Below are 21,560 nucleotides of genomic sequence, written 5' to 3' on the forward strand. Positions count from 1 at the left end.
CCATCCTTTGCAGCGTCCCATTTCCCATCCTTTGCAGCGTCCCATTTCCCGTCCTTTGCAGCGTCCCATTTCCCGTCCTGTGCGTCGTCCCATTTCCCATCCTTTGCAGCGTCCCATTTCCCATCCTTTGCAGTGTCCCATTTCCCATCCTTTGCAGCGTCCCATTTCCCATCCTTTGCAGCGTCCCATTTCCCATCCTTTGCAGCGTCCCATTTCCCGTCCTTTGCAGCGTCCCATTTCCCGTCCTGTGCGTCGTCCCATTTCCCATCCTTTGCAGCGTCCCATTTCCCATCCTTTGCAGTGTCCCATTTCCCATCCTTTGCAGCGTCCCATTTCCCATCCTTTGCAGCGTCCCATTTCCCATCCTTTGCAGCGTCCCATTTCCCATCCTTTGCAGCGTCCCATTTCCCATCCTTTGCAGCGTCCCATTTCCCATCCTTTGCAGCGTCCCATTTGCCATCCTTTGCGTCGTCCCATTTCCCATCCTTTGCGTCCTCCTCTTCTTCCACTCTACGTCGTGTCCTTCCTGCTTCTGCCCTTGCCATTGTGCGTCGTGCCCTTCTTCCTTTGTTTTGTCCTGCTCGTCTTCCTGCTCCAGTCTTACCCCTTCCCCTCTGCGTCGTGCCCTGTTGCGTCGTGCCCTTCCTGTTTTGTCCCCTCCTGCTTCTTCCTGCTGCTTCTTTGTCCATTGTGTTGCGTCCCCTTCTTTTTTCCCTTTCCCCGCTTTGAGGCAAACCTGCTGAGGTTGGGGAGGCCACGGAGGGTTTGGGGAGCAATGGTGGGCTTTGGGATTGCCATGGTGGGTGTGAGTGGGCATAGGAATGACAGAGAGGAAGAGGATGGGTTTGAAGCAGAAGATAAGAGCACACAAGGGTAAAAGAAGGGCAAGAGAGTGGTGAAGTGTTGATATAGATTGTCCAAGACAGTGGTGGAGTCACCATGCCTGGCGGAGTTGAAGGAAGATGTGGATATTGCACTTCAGGACATAGTTTAGTGTTCCTGGTACCTGGGTGATGGTTGGACTCGATGACCTTCCAGGTCTTTTCCAACCTTCTTGATTAGGAGGAAGTTCTTCACAGAGAGAGTGATTTCCCATTGGAATGGGATGCCCAGGGAGGTGGTGGAGGCACAGTTCCTGGAGGTCTTCAAGAAAAGACTGGATGAGGCACTTGGTGCCGTGGTCTGGTTGATTGTATAGGGCTGGGTGCTAGGTTGGACTGGATGATCTTGGAGGTCTCTTCCAACCTGGTTGATTCTATGATTCTATCTGCTCAGGCTTCCCCTTCCTCTCCTACATAAGACAAGCTGAGAGGTATATCAGGGTGTGGGATGGGAGCCTTGCAAACAGTCTGCTCTGTTAGATTGCCTCTCTGGGTTCTGCTTTGGCAGAAATCTCCAAGAAAACTCCATCCTCTCTCTGCTGAGTCAAAGACTTGGCATGGTCATAGTGGAGTTAGATCTTTCTTTTTGTGTGGCTCCTTAGTAATGCACCAAGTGCAGTAACCTTCCAGATTAGTAGCTGGGGAAGTGTTTTGTTATTTTAATCAGGTTTCCAGCACTGTAACTGTTAATTATTCTTCTCCCTTTTGCCGATCACAGAATCACAGGATGGTAGGGGTTGGAAAGGACCTCCAGAGATCATCCAGTCCAACTCCCTGCCAGAGCAGGACTATAGACTCTAGTGCAGGTTGCACAACACATCCAGACAGGGCTGGAAAGTCTCCAGAGAAGGAGAATCCACACCCTCCCTGAGCAGCTTGTGCCTGTGCTCTGGGACCCTTACAGTCAAGAAGTTCTTCCTCATGTTGAGGTGGAATTTCCTGTCCTGTAGTTTATAACCCATTTCCCTTTCACAGGTCACAAGTGAGAAGAGTTTGTCCCCTCCCTCTTGCCACCCAGCCCGCAGATATTTAGAAACATTGATTAGATCCCCTCTAAAGCTTCTCTTCACCACACCAAACAGCCCCAGTTCCCTCAGCCTCTCCTCACAGGGCAGTGCTTCAGCCACTTCATCTTCTTTGTAGCCTTCTGTTGGATTCTCTCCAGTAGATCCCTGTCCCTCTTGAACTGGAGAGCCCAAAACTGAATGTGAGGCCTCACCAGGGCAGAGTAGAGGGGGAGGAGAACCTCCCTGGATCTGCTGGCTGCACTCTTCTTAATGCCCCCCAGGATCCCATTGGCCTTCTTGGCCACAGGGGCACACTGCTGTGCCATGGAGAGCTTGTTGTCCATTGGCACTCCCGAGTCCTCCACAGGGCTGCTAAGTAGTGAAATGAGTAATTAAAATGTGTGCATGTCTCTGGATGCTATTGTTTTAAATCATGCCTTCCTCTAGAAAATGAAGCTGGTTCTTGACCACTGTGTAAATGTCTCTGTTAGAGACAATGACAGCGTCAGTAAGAAGATGTCCCAGCTAGAGCTGTCTGCCTGTGAAGCCTCTGGAGAGACTGTGGGATCTCAAAGGTAAAAAAGAAACCCAAACAACCAGTCACAAGAACAAAACCCAAAATCAGTGACAGGGGCTAAGGAAACAGTTAATGTGGTTTTCGTGCCACTAATTCATTCTTTCTTTTCTTTTTCTTCCTCCCTTCCTCCCTCCCTTCCTCCCTCCCTTCCTCCCTGCCTTCCTCCCTGCCTTCCTCCCTGCCTTCCTCCCTCCCTTCCTCCCTCCCTTCCTCCCTCCCTTCCTCCCTCCCTTCCTCCCTCCCTTCCTTCCTTTCTTCCTCCCTTTCTTCCTCCCTTCCTTCCTCCCTTCCTTCCTCCCTTCCTTCCTCCCTTCCTTCCTCCCTTCCTTCCTCCCCTTCCCTTCCCTTCCCTTCCCTTCCCTTCCCTTCCCTTCCCTTCCCTTCCCTTCCCTTCCCTTCCCTTCCCTTCCCTTCCCTTCCCTTCCCTTCCCTTCCCTTCCCTTCCCTTCCCTTCCCTTCCCTTCCCTTCCCTTCCCTTCCCTTCCCTTCCCTTCCCTTCCCTTCCCTTCCCTTCCCTTCCCTTCCCTTCCCTTCCCTTCCCTTCCCTTCCCTTCCCTTCCCTTCCCTTCCCTTCCCTTCCCTTCCCTTCCCTTCCCTTCCCTTCCCTTCCCTTCCCTTCCCTTCCTTTCCCTTCCCTTCCCTTCCCTTCCCTTCCCTTCCTTTCCCTTCCCTTCCCTTCCCTTCCCTTCCCTTCCCTTCCCTTCCCTTCCCTTCCCTTCCCTTCCCTTCCCTTCCCTTCCCTTCCCTTCCCTTCCCTTCCCTTCCCTTCCCTTCCCTTCCCTTCCCTTCCCTTCCCTTCCCTTCCCTTCCCTTCCCTTCCCTTCCCTTCCCTTCCCTTCCCTTCCCTTCCCTTCCCTTCCCTTCCCTTCCCTTCCCTTCCCTTCCCTTCCCTTCCCTTCCCTTCCCTTCCCTTCCCTTCCCTTCCCTTCCCTTCCCTTCCCTTCCCTTCCCTTCCCTTCCCTTCCCTTCCCTTCCCTTCCCTTCCCTTCCCTTCCCTTCCCTTCCCTTCCCTTCCCTTCCCTTCCCTTCCCTTCCCTTCCCTTCCCTTCCCTTCCCTTCCCTTCCCCTAATGCCTCCTCTCCCCTGCAGCATGAGTAGGCTTTTCAGTGGCTATCAGCCCTTGCAGCTGGGAGGAGTTAAGAAGATTTTGCCTTACCCAGATTCACAAAGGCATTTCAGAGGGTTTGTTGGCTGCATACGGAACGTCATAGTTGATAGTAAGGTAGGGCTACTAAGACCAGTCTTGGGTTTACTGCTGTTAACTGCAGACATCTGACGTGATGCTTCTTTGTCCTTTTCCAGGTCTACGATTTGGAGCACCCTGCAGAGTCCTTGAACAGCACTCCTGGCTGTGTCCTTACGGATGAGATGTGTCAGAGGGGTGGGGTGTCCCCCTGTGGCACCCATGGCAAGTGTGTTGGTGGCTGGGATTTCTTTCACTGTGACTGTTCCCCAGGGTATACTGGACCAACGTGTGAGAAAGGTACTGCAGGTTCTAGGGACACATCCCTGGTGAGGATCTGCTTCAGACACAGTGCTCTGAATTTACCATGACTTTGCACTGAGTAGCATAATAAGACCAATGTGGCCAATGGTGCCAAGTCCAGATAGAGATCTGTAACTAGTGGAGTCCCCCAGGGATCAGTGCTGGGTCTGGTCCTGTTCAACATCTTCATCAATGACACTGATGAGAGCATAGACAGACAGAGTCTGCTCAGCAAGGTTGCTGACGATACCAAACTGGGAGGTTTGGTTGCTCATCCTAGTGAGCAAGCTCAGGAAGTGTGGGGTGGAAGATCAGGCAGTGAGGGGGTTAGGAACTGGTTACAAGACAGAGTTTAAAGAGTGGTGATCAATGGTGCCAGGTCCAGCTGGAGAGTTGTAACTAGTGGAGTTCCCCAGAGATCAGTGCTGGGTCTGGTCCTGTTCAACATCTTCATCAATGACATTGATGAGGGCACAGACTGCATGAAGCACTTAGTTCCATGGTCTAGTTGACTGGATAGGGCTGGGTGATAGGTAGGGCTGGGTGATAGGGGGGTTTGGATGAGCTTGGAGGTCTCTTCCAACCTGGTTGACTCTATGACAGACAGATAGAGTCTGCTCAGCAAGTTTGCTGCTGGCACCAAACTGGGAGGCTTGGCTGAGACAGCTGCAGGCTGTGCTGCCATCCAGAGAGACCTGGAGAGACTGAGAGCTGGGCACAGAGGAACCAAATGAGGTTCAAGAAGGACAAGTGCAGAGTCCTGCACCTGGGGAGGAACAACAAACTGCACCAGTCCAGGCTGGGAGGTGACTGCTGGAGAGCAGCCCTGTGGAGAGGGACCTGGGAGTGCTGGTGGATAACAAGTTCTGCATGGCACAGCAGTGTGCCCTTGTGGCCAAAACGGCCAATGGGGTCCTGCAGGGCATTAAGAAGAGTGTGGCCATCAGATCCAGGGAGGTTCACCTTCCCCTCTACTCTGCTCTGGTGAAGCCTCACCTGGAATAATGCATTCAGTTTCAGGCTCCCCAGTTCAGAAGGGACAGGGATCTACTAGAGAGAATCCAACAAAAGGCTACAAAGAAGATGAAGTGGCTGAAGCACTGCCCTGTGAGGAGAGGCTGAGGGAACTGGGGCTTTTTGGTGTGGTGAAGAGAAGCTTTAGAGGGGATCAAATCAGTGTTTCTAAATATCTGCGGGCTGGGTGGCAAGAGGGAGGGGACAAACTCTTCTCACTTGTGCCCCGTGGCAGGACAAGGGGCAATGGGTATAAACTACAGGACAGGAAATTCCACCTCAACATGAGGAAGAACTTCTTGACTGTAAGGGTCCCAGAGCACAGGCACAAGCTGCTCAGGGAGGGTGTGGATTCTCCTTCTCTGGAGACTTCCCAGCCCTGTCTGGATGTGTTGTGCAACCTGCACTAGAGTCTATAGTCCTGCTCTGGCAGGGAGTTGGACTGGATGATCTCTGGAGATCCTTTCCAACCCCTACCATCCTGTGATTCAGTGATTAGCAAAAGGGAGAAGAATAATTAACAGTTACAGTGCTGGAAACCTGATTAAAATGACAAAACACTTCCCCAGCTACTAATCTGGAAGGTTACTGCACTTGGTGCATTACTAAGGAGCCACACAAAAAGAAAGATCTAACTCCACTATGACCATGCCAAGTCATTGACTCAGCAGAGAGAGGATGGAGATCCCTTCCAACCCATACCATCCTGTGATCCTGTGACCATGATGTACTCTGTGAGTGATTTAGATCTAAAGCTATGTAAAGATCCTTCTAACTCTTGATGATTAAGATCATATCACAGTATCACAGTATCACCAAGGTTGGAAGAGACCTCACAGATCATCAAGTCCAACCCTTTACCACAGTGCCCAAGGCTAGACCATGGCACCAAGTGCCACATCCAACCTTGCCTTGAACTGCCCCAGGGACGACGACTCCACCACCTCCCCAGGCAGCCCATTCCAGTGCCCAATGACTCTCTCAGTGAAGAACTTTCTCCTCACCTCGAGCCGAAATTTCCCCTGGCGCAGCCTGAGGCTGTGTCCTCTTGTTCTGGAGCTGGCCACCTGAGAGAAGAGAGCAACCTCCTCCTGGCCACAACCACCCTTCAGGTAGTTGTAGACAGCAATAAGGTCACCCCTGAGCCTCCTCTTCTCCAGGCTAAACAACCCCAGCTCCCTAAGCCTCTCCTCGTAGGGCTGTGCTCAAGGCCTCTCACCAGCCTCGTCGCCCTTCTCTGGACACGCTCAAGCATCTCAGTGTCCTTCCTAAACTGGGGGGCCCAGAACTGAACGCAGTACTCGAGGTGTGGTCTGACCAGTGCAGAGTACAGGGGCAGAATGACCTCCCTGCTCCTGCTGACCACACCATTCCTGATGCAGGCCAGGATGCCACTGGCTCTCTTGGCCACCTGGGCACACTGCTGGCTCATGTTCAGGCAGGTATCAATCAGCACCCCCAGATCCCTCTCTGTCTGGCTGCTCTCCAGCCACTCCGACCCCAGCCTGTATCTCTGCATGGGGTTGTTGTGGCCAAAGTGCAGCACCCTGCACTTTGAGCTATTGAACCCCATCCCATTGGCCTCTGCCCATCTGTACAGGCGGTCAAGGTCCCGCTGCAGAGCCCTTCTGCCCTCCAGCTCAGTCACATCTGCCCCCAGCTTAGTGTCATCTGCAAACTTGCTGATGACTGACTCGATGCCCTCATCCAGATCATCTATGAAGATGTTAAAGAGGATGGGGCCCAGCACTGATGGGGCCCTGTCACAGATGAGGGTTTCCTTGAGACCTGCTTTGCTCTGCAGGGGACTCAAGTGGCTGTGTGGGTTGTTTGGTCCTGTTGATCACAGCATCATTTCTTTTTTAGTGGTGAAAGATGAACCATTCTACATGTGCTCTCTTCCTTTGATCATAGTGTAATGACCATGGCAGTATTTGTCACATTGCAGTAGTTATGCAAGTGATGATGTTGCCAGCTTGGTGTGTTCTCTCTGGGAAACCTGGGAGCACAACCCTCAAGTTATGGTCAGGTCAAATTTTCCATCCATAAAACAGAGATGATTGCATTTGTGTCTGTCATGAGAACGAACTGAAGGATGCACAATGCCCCTAGACCACATCATGGAATCATAGAATCAGTCAGGGTTGGAAGGGACCACAAGGATCATCCAGTTCCAACCCCCCTGCCATGGGCAGGGACACCTCACACTAGATCAGGCTGGCCAGAGCCTCATCCAGCCTGGCCTTAAACACCTCCAGGGATGAGGCTTCCACCACCTCAATGGGCAACCCATTCCAGGGTCTCACCACCCTCATGCTGAAGAACTTTTTCCTAACATCCAGTCTGAATCTACCCATTTCTAGCTTTGTTCCATTCCCCTCAGTCCTATCACTACCTGACAGCCTAAAAAGTTCCTCCCCAGCTTTCTTGTAGGCTCTCTTCAGATACTGGAAGGCCACAATAAGGTCACCTTGGAGCCTCCTCTTCTCCAAAGTGCACAGCCTCAGCTCCCTCAGTCTCTTCACAGGAGAGGTGCTCCAGCCCTCTGATCATCCTTGTGGCCCTTGTCTGGACACCTTTCAGCACATCCACATTCCTCTTGTGACAGGGGCTCCAGATGGGGTCTCACCAGTGTGGAGTAGAGGGGGAGGATCACTTCCCTGTTCCTGCTGGCCACACTTCTCTTGGTGCAGCCCAGGCTCTGCTTGCTCTCTGGGCTGCAAGTGCAGACTGCTGGCTCCTGTTGAGCTTCTTGTCCACCAGCACGTCCAAGTCCCTCTCAAGCTAGTTACTGCCCACCCTCTATTGGTGCTTGGGACTGCCTCAACCCAGATGCAGGACCCTGCACTTGGTCTTGTTGCATCACTTGTAGCTTCACTGGATGCATGTGGGGACAAAATATCAAGCTGGCTCCATCAAACATGTTATCCTGTAGAAAACCAGAATGAAATGCCAAATTTAAACAGAGTTCAGAAATCAGAAGTGATTTACAGGTGTTTTTACAGTGACTTTACCTGCCCTGTGCCTCTGTCTTCTCCCTCTGGGTACAACAGGGTTGATCATAACAGCATCCTATAGTCAGCATCAGCACCCCACAACATCTGCAAGGATTTAAATCTTATTCTCCTTTGCATTATCTTGGGATGCTGGTTCACAAATCCAGCTGCTGTTCTGGCTCCTGCCTCTCACCACTGTGAGATAAACCAAGTGCTCCAAAAGAAATTACTCCACATCTAAAAGTTACATCCTGGTATCACAGGAAGAATTGGGCTGCTTCTGGCTTCTTCTAATCATAGAATCAAACAGGTTGGAAGAGAGCTCCAAGCTCAGCCAGGCCAACCTAGCACCCAGCCCTATCCAATCAACCAGACCATGGCACTAAGTGCCCCAGCCAGGCTTGGCTTCAACACCTCCAGCCACGGCCACTCCACCACCTCCCTGGGCAGCCCATTCCAATGCCAATCACTCTCTCTGCCAACAACTTCCTCCTAACATCCAGCCTAGACCTCCCCTGGCACAACTTGAGACTGTGTCCCCTTGTTCTATTGGTGGTTGCCTGGCAGAAGAGACCAACCCCACCTGGCTACAGTGTCCCTTCAGGTAGTTGTAGACATCAATGAGGTCTGCCCTGAGCCTCCTCTCCTCCAGCCTGCACACCCCCAGCTCCCTCAGCCTCTCCTCATAGAGTTTGTGTTCCAGGCCCCTCCCCAGCCTTGCTGCCCTTCTCCAAACACCTTCCAGCACCTCAACATCTCTCTTGAATTGAGGGGCCCAGAACTGGATGCAGCACTCAAGGTGTGGCCTGAGCAGTGCTGAGTACAGGGGCAGAATAACCTCCCTTGTCCTACTGGCCACACTGCTCCTGATGCAGGCCAGGATGCCATTGGCTCTCTTGCCCACCTGGGCACACTGCTGGCTCATCTTCAGCCTACCATCTATCAGTACCCCCCAGGTCCCTTTCCTCCTGGCTGCTTTCCAGCCACTCTGGCCCCAGCCTGTAGTGCTGCTTGGGGTTGTTGTGACCAAAGTGCAGATCCCTGCACTTGACCTTGTTCAGTCTCATCACATTGGCCTCTGCCCACCCATCCAGCCTGGCCAGGTCCCTCTGCAGGGCTCTCCTACCTTCCAACAGCTCCACAGCTGCTCCTAGCTTGGTGTCATCTGCAAACTTACTGATGTATTTGGCTGCAAAGTGCTTGTGTTCAGCTGGTGCTTTATGAATGGCTGATCCATGCTCACAGCAAAGAGCAGATGGCTGGGGACAGGAGCCACCATAATGTCCCAGGAAAACCCAGACCTGCTTGTCACCTAGATCCTGCAGCTGCAGAGCTAGTGAACAGTGGGCTAGAAATAATAATGTCATAGAATCAACCAGGTTGGAAGAGACCTCCAAGATCATCCAGTCCAGCCTAGCACCCAGCCCTGTCCAGTCAACCAGACCATGGCACTATGTGCCTCGTCCATGCTTTTTTTGAACACTTGCCTGAGTACAGGGGCAGAATAACCTTCCTTGAAATGAAGGAGAAGAGAAAATACACTTCACTGAAGAAAAGAGTGGATGAACAGTGAGAAGAAAATAGAGTGCACAGATTAAGTCTCTTGACCATTCAATGTTTCTTGTCCTGGGAACCAGACTAAATGCTCTGGGATGAGCTGAGTCCTCTTTGGATTTCTACTTGTGTGACACCGAGCTCAGATTAACTGTTGGTGGCTTTGTTTTTGTGTGTGTTGTACTTAGTTCTTCCAGAATGGGCTTTTGGAAGGGACAGCTGGATCCATTACGAGCCAAGAAGCATCCTCAGCACTCACAGCACTCAGATCCAGCTGATGGTGCGCACCCGTATCTCCCACAGCACCCTTCTCAGCTTGGCCTCTGCGGATGGCAATGGATACATCCGGCTGGAGGTGAGCAGTCCAAAAGCCATCCTGACCCTGCTGCAGTGCTCTTAGTTTGTCATTATTCCAGTTGTAATGGGAGGGTCAGCCTGGGGAAGAGAAGATTGCAGACCTTAGAGCTACCTTCCAGTACCTGAAGGGAGACTTCAGGAAGGCTGCAGAGCAACTATCCCTGAGGGTGTCTAGAGACAGGACAATGAGGGTGAACGGTTTGAAGCTGAGGGAGAGCAGAGTTAGGCTGGATCTTCAGCACCACTGTGGTGAGACTCTGGAATAGGTTACCCAGGGAGGTTGTGGATGCCTCCTCCATGGAAGTGTTCAAGGCCAGATTGGATGACGCCTTGGGCAACCAAGCCCGGTTGAGAGGTGTCCCTACCTGTGGCAGGAAGGTTGGAGTAAATCATAGAATCAACCAGGTTGGAAGAGACCTCCAAGCTCATCCAGTCCAACCTAGCACCCAGCCCTAACCAATCAACCAGATCATGGCACTAAGTGCCCCAGCCAGGCTTTGCCTGAACACCTCCAGCCACGGCCACTCCACCACCTCCCTGGGCAGCCCATTCCAATGCCAATCACTCTCTCTGGCAAGATCTTCCTCCTAACATCCAGACGATACCTCCCGGGGAACAACTCGAGACTGTGTCCCCTTGTTTTGTTGCTGGTTGCCTGGCAGAAGAGCCCAACCCCACCTGGCTACAACCTTTCTGAGGTTCCTTCCAACCTAAGCCATTCTGTGATTCTATGGTGACTTAGAGGTAGACATCAGCCGAGAGAAGACTGATAGAAAGGTTCATAAGGATCAGAAGTGGCCTGTAAGGAAGAGAGTTGATAATTGCTGGACCTGTATTTTCTTGTGGTCATTTTTATCTGGGAATGAAACACTTAGAGAGAGGAATGCCATTTGCAGTGTTAATATGTGAAGGATTATGCAAAATTAATGATCTGCATTAATTTTGATGTCCAGGCCATGATTGACAGTAACTATCAAAACTGTTTGTTAACAATAAAACTCACCAGAAAACTCAGTCACAGGTTCAAAAACTCACAGGCTGGAAATTTATACCTGCAGGGCAAAACTCAAGCACTTGTTTCTTAAAGTGGCTAACACAAATATTCTACTGGAAGAGGCTTTTAGGTATTTAGTCACCAAATTATAAATCAGAGAGTACCCAAAGCGTGTGGAACTCTGTCTGATTGGCCACTGAGACTTGATTCTTCCCAGGCTTCTGGGGAAAGGAGGCAGACAATCTCTGACCTTGTCTCTTGGCTCCTCTGGACGATCTGTGTATCTCCAGGACTTGTGATCTCAGCAGGAAGACTTTCAGGGGCAGGCAGGTTGTCTTGAGGTGTGCACGGTCTCAGCACAGTGTCACACTGGGGGCTATGCAGGTCGACCACATGCAGGCATTTGGAGCCTGTTCCTGGTAAGCTCTGCAGGCATATTCAGAATGCAAAATGAGACAGCAGCAGCCCTGTGCTACCTGTTTATCCCTTTTATCAGTATCTAGCCTGCGACTAGTGGGGCATTGGACATGGATTGGCCAATTGGAATGGCACATTGCCAGGCCTCACAATATCAGGCAAAGCCAGGGCTTTTGCCCTCCCCTCCCAAGGTTGCTTCCCCAGCACAGGAGGAGCAGGGGAACAGGGAAACATGTCTGGGCATGGATAAGCCCATGTCTGCCCCATCAAGCCTACCACCACATGATGCTCAGGTCCGTTTCTTCAGAAGGGACGTTTTTAACAACATTCAGAAGTACCTTTCTGCTATTAAAGATCTTTGTCATCTTCCTCTAGGTGGTTGAGGGCTGCTTTAGCGTTAACTTCAGCTTGGGGGACAAAAATCACTCTCTGAGAATGAGGACATTGCGGATAAACAACGGCCAGTGGGTCCTGCTGACCATGGAGCGCTACAACAACGAGTTTACCCTGCGTGTTAATAGCGGGGGAGGCGATCGAGAAGTGACCTCTGTCCTGGGGATCAACAGATGGTTTGAAATGGATTGGGCAAGCATTGTGCTGGGAAACCGCCTTCCCAACCATTCAGAGAGCGATTTCCAAGGTGAGTGATACCGTGGGCTCCTGAAAGGAGGGAATTCAAGCCTAAAAGTGGTATTTTTTAGCTTATTGGAGAGTCATATATCCTGTTAAGAATTCTCATGGAGATTATACCTGCCTGAACATGAGCTAGCAGTGTGCCCAGGTGGCCAAGAGAGCCAGTGGCATCCTGGCCTGCATCAGGAATGGTGTGGTCAGCAGGAGCAGGGAGGTCATTCTGCCCCTGTACTCTGCACTGGTTAGATCACACCTTGAGTGCTGTGTTCAGTTCTGGGCCCCCCAGTTTAGGAGGGACATTGAGATGCTTGAGCGTGTCCAGAGAAGGGCAACGAGGCTGGGGAGAGGCCTTGAGCACAGCCCTACGAGGAGAGGCTGAGGGAGCTGGGATTGGTTAGCCTGGAGAAGAGGAGGCTCAGGGGAGACCTTATTGCTGTCTACAGCTACCTGAGGGGAGGTTGTGGCCAGGAGGAGGTTGCTCTCTTCTCTCAGGTGGCCAGCACCAGAACGAGAGGACACAGCCTCAGGCTGTGCCAGGGGAGATTTAGGCTGGAGGTGAGGAGAAAGTTCTTCCCTGAGAGAGTCATTGGACACTGGAATGGGCTGCCCGGGGAGGTGGTGGAGTCGCCGTCCCTGGAGCTGTTCAAGGCAGGACTGGACGTGGCACTTGGTGCCATGGTCTGGCCTTGAGCTCTGTGGTGAAGGGTTGGACTTGATGATCTGTGAGGTCTCTTCCAACCCTGGTGATACTGTGATACTGTGATACTATGCCCGAGAAATGCCATCTCCTCTACTAGGGAACTCAGACCCCATGTTCAGCTCTCTATTTGCCATTGTATCTGGTTCTAATCAGGACGTAGGTATTACAAAGCAGCACTTTGACATTGTACTTTCCATGCCAACGGCTCCAAGCAAAGAACTTCTGCTAGGTTATTTATTCTTTTATTGCTTCAGAAGAGCTTAAGGAACAAATACAACACCTCCTGGTAGGAGGAAGATTAGCAAGGCAATTCATGGTACACTCTCCATCTCCTTGAGTGAGGTCCTGGCACTCTGAGATGGTGGCTCAGCAAGAAGATAGCTTTTTCCATTTGCCTGCAGCTAATTCAGCCTCACTTTTAAGATGATGTTTTAAATCTACATTAATTTAGTGGAGGTTTTCTGGTTCATAGCACTATTCTGTTCAATCATTGTGCTGGTACAATCAAGCTGTCCTGAAGAAGTATTGCTCAGAGCACATAAACATATGTCCTGTAGCAGTTCACAGGCCCACAGAATGTCAGGAGTTGGAAGGGACCTAAAGAGATCATGGAAAGGTTCTATGGATAATATCTAGATCTAGTAATAACAGGCAAAATAGATAAACATTGATTGAACTGGAGGAGAAGATTCCTGCAGTCAAATGCTGCTTGCAGTCAAGCTACTGCTTGCCTGCTGGATGGACCCAAGGAGCTCTTTCTGCTTATGGCAGAAGGCAATGGAGAATTACTAAGAGGCATTTAAGCATTTACTCACAAATTAGTATTACTTGACTCATGGGGGCTAGCCACAGGCCCAGACAGTGCCCAAATGCTTTCAGGGAACTCTGTCTTGTTGGCTGTTGAGACTTGATTCTTCCCATGCTTCTGGGGGAAGGAGGCAGACAATCTCTGACCTTGTCTCCTGGCTCTTCTGGATGATCTGTGTAGGACTTCCAGCCTTAGCAGGAGACTTTCAGGTGTCTTGCAATGTGCAGTCTCAGCACAACGTCACACTGGCCATGCAGGCCAATTGTGTGGAGGCATCACAGGCTCACAGGATGTTAGGGGTTGGAAGGGACCCATGGAGATCATCCAGTCCAACCCCCCTGCCAGAGCAGGACAATACTGTCTAACAGAGAGCACAGAGGAACACATCCAGACAGGGCTTGAAAGTCTCCAGAGAGGGAGACTCCACAACCTCTCTGGGGAGCCTGTTCCAGTGCTCTGTGACCCTTGCAGTAAAGAAGTTCCCTCTTGTGTTGAGGTAGAACCTCCTGTGCTGCAGCTTCCATCTGTGAGAAACAAACTCACTCTCAAATGTTAAGCATGAGAGGTTTATTATGAAATAAAGGCAAACAGCTCTGGGTGCATAACACATAACAACATTGCTAGAGGCACACCCTAACAACAGGTGGCAATGCTTATACAGGACAAGGACTAGATAACACTGTATTAGCTTGATGCATATTCATGAATATTCTTTTACATGTTTGTTTGTTTTAAAGCACTACCCTAACCCACTTAGCCCCCTCCCCTTAGTCCTTTCAATGAAAACCATAGCTGCTCTTCTTTACAAGGTGAACTTGCCCTCTTGTGTTTTCTTTGAATGGCAATCAGAGAGGGCCCCTGGATCCTGCAGCACTGTTAGCTTCATTTCTGGACACCCTGGCAAGTCCTAACATCTCTGGCTCTCTTGTTATTTTACTGGTTAAGTCCTATGACTACTTTATTGTGTGAAAGCCAGATCTCCATGTGTCACACACCCATTGCTCCCTGTCCTATTCCAAGGAGCAAGTGGGCAGAGCCTGTCCCCCTCTCCTGACCCACAGCCCTCAGAAGATTATAAGCATTGATTAAATCCCCTTTCAGTCTTCTCTTCTTCAGACTAAACAGCCCCAGTCTCCTCAGCCTCTCCTCATCAGGCAGTGATCCAGAATCCTCATCATCCTCGTAGCCCTCCACTGGACCCTCTCCAGCAGATCCCTGTCCCTCTTCAACTGGGGAGCCCAAAACTGAAGGCAGTACTGAAGATGAGATTTCACCAGGGCAGAGTAGAGAGGGTGGAGAACCTGCCTGGATCTGCTGGACACACTCTTCCCAATACACCCCAGGATGCCATTGGCCTTTTTGGCCAGCAGGGCACATTGCTGTGCCATGGATGTTCTCCCCCAGCACTCCCAGCTCCCTCTCCACAGGGCTGCTCTCCAGCAGTCACCTCCCAGCCTGGACTGGTGCAGTTTGTTATTCCTCCCCAGGTGCAGGACTCTGCACTTGTCCTTCTTGAACCTCATTTGGTTCCTCTGTGCCCAGCTCTCAGTCTCTCCAGGTCTCTCTGGATGGCAGCACAGCCTGCAGCTGTCTCAGCCAAGCCTCCCAGCTTGGTGTCATCAGCAGACTTGCTGAGCAGACTCTGTCTATCTGTCTGTCTGCCATAGACTCATAGAATCAACCAGGTTGGAAGAGACCTCCAAGCTCATCCAGACCCCCCTATCACCCAGCCCTATCCAGTCAACTAGACCATGGTACTAAGTGCCTCATCCAGTCAGTGCCCTCATCAATGTCATTGATGAAGACGTTGAACAGGACCAGACCCAGCACTGATCTCTGGGGGACTCAACTGGTTACAACTCTCCAGCTGGACCTGGCACCATTGATCACCACTCTTTAAACTCTGTCTTGTAACCAGTTCCTAACCCCCTTCACTGCCTGCTCTTCCACCCCACACTTCCTGAGCTTGCTCACTAGGATGTCCTGAGAGCAGTTCTTCTAAAAGAAAGCAGCATAAGGAACATTTAATAAACAAAGCTTCAAGTTTTGTACAGTGTTGCAAAACTCGAGGTGGGGAGGTTGCTAACTTGCTGTCTTTCTCTGTACCCTCCCCTGCTTTGCTGCAGGCTGCATGCGTGATGTCCAGCTGAACGGGCAGCCGCTCCTGGTGGAAGGCAGAAGCACAGAGTTTGGCCTGATTCTGCGGCGCCAAGGTGTCACCATGGGCTGTCACTCCAGCGCCTGCAGCAGCCAGCCCTGTTACAGCCCTTTCCTTTGCGTAGACCTCTGGAGAAAATACGAATGCCGGTACACAAAGCTTTGCTTTTCATCCAGGGGTGGGTGGGAAACGCATTCTTGCCACCTCATTTCAGGCAACTTGCTTCTAACAGTGTGTGATGATTTGGGCTCTTACCCGCCCCCCCACACTTGTAGGTACCCAGCTAACTCAGACGGACCCTGGGAATATAGATGAAGCAATTTATTTACAGCTAGCAGGATTTACAAGCAGCTATTTACAATCTATACAGTTATATACAATTATATACAGAAATATACAAAGGATAAACAATACAGAAGCACAACTCCCCTCCCAGAAACCTGAGTCCCCAGGAGGGGCTCTCAAACCACCCCAACACCTTCCCCTGGCCCTCTCAACCTTACCCCAGTTCTCAGGAAGAAGAGAGGTGCAGCCAAGAGGTTAGGGAGCAAGGTTAGTGGGAGCAAGGTTAATGAGATGTGACCAGGTCTGAAGGCAAAGGCAGAAGGGAAGACAAAATGGAGAAAGTTTACTTCTTCTTCCCAGAGTTCTCAGCGTAACTGTGAGAGAAGGAGACACCATGTTTTTAATTCCACTGCCTGTTATCAAGTTCTTTTACCAAAACATTCCAGCTTGCTTCTAACTAGCACACAGTGAAACTCCCTGCTGCTGCTTGCCATGGACAAAGCTTTCTTTATGTCTCATCTGCCATCCTGGACAAAAGTTGCCTTTTCCTGCAAGTCTGGTAGTATGGAACCTATTTACTACACTGTTTTATTTCTCCCATGGTGAGACAATCACAAGCTAGTGAGGAACTCTTCACAGAGAGAGTGATTTCCCATTGGAATGGGCTGCCCAGGGAGGTGGTGGAGGCACCATCCCTGGGGGTGTTCAAGAAAAGACTGGATGAGGCACTTAGTGCCATGGTCTGGTTGACTGGCTAGGGCTGGGTGCTAGGTTGGACTGGATGAGCTTGGAGGTCTCTTCCAACCTGGTTGATTCTATGAAAAAACTCTCTATGAAACTCTATGAATTGAAATGCCCTTTGATAAAAGGTGGATTGCAAAAGCTTTGGTGTGTCCTTCTCCGTGTGAAAATATCTTTGTTTCTATATGGCACATTTATATTGTGTCTATATATTTGTAACATCCATCTTCTCTCTGCTGTGTATGTTTGCATAGCTTTTCTGTCAAGAAGTTGGAAAGAATCATTGGGACTTTCAAAACTAGGCTGTCATAAAACTGCATTCTAAAATAGGCTGTCCAGGCTCAGAACCAAAGTCTGCCTGCTGATGTCCTACACAGTTCCTTGGAGGAAATGCACTCTTGATATATCAAAACATGCAAATCAAAATACAGGCATCCCTCTTAAACCTCCCCCTCCCCAAAAGCATACAAGCAGGACTGAGAGAAGGAGCCACTTGAATTCCTTCAGCTCAGCCAAAATACAGCACTTCTGTCCAGTTATCTAACAGAAGAAATCACTTGCTCTCTGCAGCCCTCAAAGCCAAGCTGGGTCACTCTTGGGCAGGCTGCAGAGGTGGCCCCAAACCAACCTCAGGAAGTTCAATAAAGCCAAGTGCAAGGTCCTACACCTGGGTCAGGGCAATCCCAAGCACAGATCCATACTGATTGAGCAGAGGCCTAAGAGCAGGCTGGAGGAGAAGGACTTGGCGATATCAGCTGATGTAAAACTCAACATGGGCCAGCACTGGTCACTGGCAGCCCAGCAGGCAGATGTGTGCTGGCTGCATACAGAACAGGGAGAGCAGCAGCACAGGGAGGGGATTCTGCTGCTTTTCCCTGCTCTGCTGAGACCACACCTGCAGCACCACCTCCAGTTTCGGTGCCCCCAGCATAAGAGGGACATGGAGCTGCTGGAGCAGGTCCAGAAAAGATCCACCAAAATGATCAGAGGGCTGGAGAACCTCCCCTATGGGGACAGACTGAGTGTATAGGGTTAACACTCCAGGGGGAGTAACCCTGAACCTGACCCTAGGTGGTCTTGACCCTCCCCAGGGGTGGGTCTGAACACCACCAGGTGATGGTTAGCCCACTCCCCCTTCCTGTCCAAGATCCATAAAAGCAGGAGGACTGCCTGTCTCTTTCTCTCTGCACCTCTCTGCACTTCACTTCCCTGCACTTCCTGCTCTCTGCATACCAGCATTACCATCTGTTCCTGGTTTCTCTTTTGTTTTACCATGTGGCCATCACCCACGAGGTGGACAAAGCCATCACCATCAAAATAGGGCTGTATTTATAACTTTTGAATTTGCTTTTCCCTTCCCTATACCTTTTGTAACTTCCCTACCTCAGATACCCTTTTAAGTTATTGTTAAACTTTTCTTTTTAACTTCCAAATCGAGGGAGATTTCATTTATTTGGATGTGCTTACTTCTCTCTCTCTCTCTCTGTCTCCACCTAATCCCTTTCCTTTGGGAAAGAAGGGGAAGAGGGAAGGGCACTTTATAAAATAGTTATTGGTTCTATCAAGTTTATCTGAGCCTCTGGAAATTTAAATTAGAACCAAGACACTGAGAAAGTTGAGGCTGTTCAACCCAGAGAAGAGAAGGCTCCAGGGAGACCTTAGGGCAGCCTTCCAGTACCTGAAGGGGGCTACAAGATGCTTTCCTTGCCTAAAAGATTTCTTCTTTTGTTATTCAGGTGTCCAGCTGGGAAAGTAGAAGTGACTGACAACCTCACAGGGCTTAGGCACTGTACCTCATCACCTTGTGGGCACTGGACCTGTAGAAATGGGGGTACCTGTGTGGCTCAATCCCAAGACAAGACAATCTGCCAGTGCCCTGAAGGTTACAGAGGCAGATGGTGTGAAATAAGCCAGGTGAAGGCTGCAAGACCTGTTGGACTCAGCTCTGGCTCTATTCTGGCAATTAGCATGTGCCTCCTTGTCTTCCTAGGTAGGAAAACCAGTACCTTTTGTCTTTCTTTCATACCTTGCTGCATTGAATCAAGTCTGCTTTACCTTTGGATGTTGTGATCAGTGTTCCACTTTTTCTGGAGATCACCAGCTGGGAGTTCATTTGAGGATGCTTAAGGGATAGACATCAGCACATAGTTACAGTTCACTTGCTTTGTGGCCAGTTCTAGCAGTTCCAGAACTTCTGTCTTTTAGAATCACTTTTCTTCAATCCTTCTTAAGTAAGAGCTTTCCATCTCTGTGTGCAAATCTTTGTGCAGCCACACCCATCTGAAAATCCCACCTGCCCTGAACCCTCACATTTGTAATAGTAGGACCTTTACCATGAGTGTGGTGGAACACTGGAAAGGGAGATGGCTGAAGCCCCAGCCCTAGAGATATTCAAAGTGAGACTCGACAGGGCTCTGGGCAAGCTGACCTAGCTGAGGATGCCCTGCTGACTGCAGAGGGGATTGGATTGGATGACCTTTGGAGGACCCTTCCAACCTTGACCATTCTATGACTCTATGACTTAACAGCTAGTACCTGCTGTTCACATATTGGGAAGGAAGATATCTTCCTCTAGACATTTCTGACCTTAACAGGCAAGCCTCATTAAGAGTGTAGGGCAGAAAGAGGTGTCCACAGTGTGCCCAGTTTCAGGCACACTTTGGTTGAGAAGTTAATAACACCATGGGATCGTGCACACACATCTCAGAATAGCAAAGACTCTGCGATTTCTTTACGCTTGTAACCTTCATTAAAACAGTGTTTTACTTACTTTGGGTGTCTTATTTACTCAGGATTGGTGAAAGGCCAGAGATTGGCCAAAATGCCTTCTATTTAAATGGATTCCTTTAGGTAAGTAAAATACCCTTTTAATGAAGTTTGTGAAGTAATAGCCATAGCTGATTCTTTACATTGCTGAATAGAAGTTGTTTGCTATATTAACTTGTTTCTTACCTGGGAATGTGGTTGTCAAATTAAGAGCTAATTGAATGTCTCAGCAGTCATATAAGCATTTGTTTGTCATGCATGGTTCTTTGTCACCTCATATAACAGTGATGTGTCTTTGCTTCTTCCAGCACTCTTGGTCTCTTACACGGTGTGGAGTCAGTGGGGAAGCTCAGGGTTTCGGAAAGGAGGAATTTACCACATTCCTGAAGAACATGAAAGCTGGGAGGATGTCAGAGAAAATGTCTTTAATTATAATGAAGAAGGAGGTGGAGAACGTGACCAGGTATGGTGCAGCTTCAGTGTGGTCTTTGAAAATCCATCTTCTTCTCACCTTCCTTTCCTAGACCTTTATTTAATGGCTTGTCCTTATCCAATTGGCTTTTCTGGAGTACTCTTGAGTAGGAGGCTTCTATTTCAACTCAGTCTATACCTTTCTTGATGCTGCTCATCTGTAGACACCCATGAGGGGACTACTCTGGACACAACACTTTTGATTTAGCTGAGGAGAGGTATGGATGTCCCCTCCATGACCAGGCTGGATGAGGCTTTGAGCAACGTGGTCTAGTGGAAGGTGTCACTGCCCATGGCAGGGGGGGTTAAAACCAGATGATCTTGGAGGTCCCTTCCAACCCAAACCGTTCTATGAATTGTTCCATGAATCTATGAAGAGTATCATTATGCAAATGGTCAGAATGACCAGAATGGTATGATCAGAACTTAGCTCTCTGAACTGTGCCCTCTCTTCAGCTTGTGGAGAACTCACAGAATCCAGTTTTGTGCTGCACTGAGTTTCAGAACTGGGTTGTTGGGGTTTTTTTAACCTGTTCCTTTTTGTGTTGTTTCTCTTTGATGTTTGCACTGGTCTGTCTTGTTGTGTTTTTCTTTTGCCCTCCCCCCAGAATGCTTATGACATAGATGAACTCAAGAAACCTCTCCATACCATTCCCCACTTCTCCTCAAGTGCAGCTGCTCCACACTCCAGGACACCCACTGGCTCAAAAAGAGACTCGTTTCCAACACATGCACATCAAAACCGATCAACATCAGCTGTTGCCAGCACCCTAAACTTAGAGGAATATGTGTCTCAAATCATTCAGGATGCAGATAACAACCTACAGAGTCTTCCAGCTGACACTATTAGATTTTACTGCTTAGAAGGGCAATGCTCTCCAGCAGGGAGCCTTAGTTCCTTAGACTCCATTAGTGGTGATGAAGATCTCAATTACGATTGCCTCCAAGAGTGGGGGTCAAAGTTTGACAAGCTTAAAGAACTCTACAAGGTCTCAAATGAACATTTGGAGCCGGACTAAAGGAACTTGACACATGGACACTACTTTTAAGAATGCCCTTTTGTTTTTTTTTAACTATATCTAAGCTACATCAAGTACCTTACTTGATGCAAGCTCTTAGTTCCAGTAGTGTGATGTTCTCACTGTTCCCAGGAGTGATAATCTGAATCATCTTCTGAATCATCTTTTTGCATTCACTGTACAAACATTCGTTTCATGGTAGAAGTACAAGAGGCTTTTAAAGCATGGATCTTCTGGAAAACTTTGGGATGTAGGATCTGTATAGAATAGCTCTATCCTATGCCTTTTTATTTCTGTAGACCACAGTGACTTACTAGAATTATCCTGGATGCAAGAACTTGAATTGTTTTCTCTCTAGCATGAATATTAATCCCACCAGGCAGGTGGGATTGTAGGCTGTGAAATAATTACTGCAAATGTTAAGTATAAAACACTTTGAATTTCTAGTTTTCTTGTCAGCTTTTGTCTTGACATCACACAGACACCATCTCACTCACTATTATGGGCTGCCAGGTAAGGCTTCCTCTGTTTCACTCTAATGACCTGTAAAGAAAGGAAAAGACTAGAAACATCCTGGCTGTGAATAGCACTTTGCTGCTGTGACAATTTTATGCTCTTAGAAGCAGTTTTAAGACCTGGGGAAAGCTTCTTTTCAGTAAGCTTTAATTCCTAACTTTGCTTTTCACATGCAACCCT

General features: G+C 49.5%; 1 protein-coding gene across 1 annotated transcript in view; it reads left to right on the top strand.

The window, feature by feature from the left end:
- LOC135181475 (neural-cadherin-like) overlaps positions 1-21,310 on the top strand; it is an 88,437-nt gene extending 67,127 nt beyond the window's left edge. The window contains exons 25-33 of the mRNA XM_064154712.1: positions 2,336-2,463; positions 3,555-3,687; positions 3,768-3,948; positions 9,704-9,870; positions 11,659-11,923; positions 15,551-15,731; positions 18,345-18,598; positions 19,683-19,837; positions 20,454-21,310. Of these exons, the coding sequence (XP_064010782.1) occupies positions 2,336-2,463; positions 3,555-3,687; positions 3,768-3,948; positions 9,704-9,870; positions 11,659-11,923; positions 15,551-15,731; positions 18,345-18,598; positions 19,683-19,837; positions 20,454-20,864 (1,875 nt within the window). The 3' untranslated portion in view covers positions 20,865-21,310. The remainder of the gene's footprint in view (positions 1-2,335; positions 2,464-3,554; positions 3,688-3,767; positions 3,949-9,703; positions 9,871-11,658; positions 11,924-15,550; positions 15,732-18,344; positions 18,599-19,682; positions 19,838-20,453) is intronic.
- The last annotated feature ends 250 nt before the right edge of the window (positions 21,311-21,560 follow it).

The sequence above is a fragment of the Pogoniulus pusillus genome, chromosome 14 (genome assembly GCF_015220805.1).
Source record: "Pogoniulus pusillus isolate bPogPus1 chromosome 14, bPogPus1.pri, whole genome shotgun sequence".
Taxonomy (NCBI): Eukaryota; Metazoa; Chordata; class Aves; order Piciformes; family Lybiidae; genus Pogoniulus; species Pogoniulus pusillus.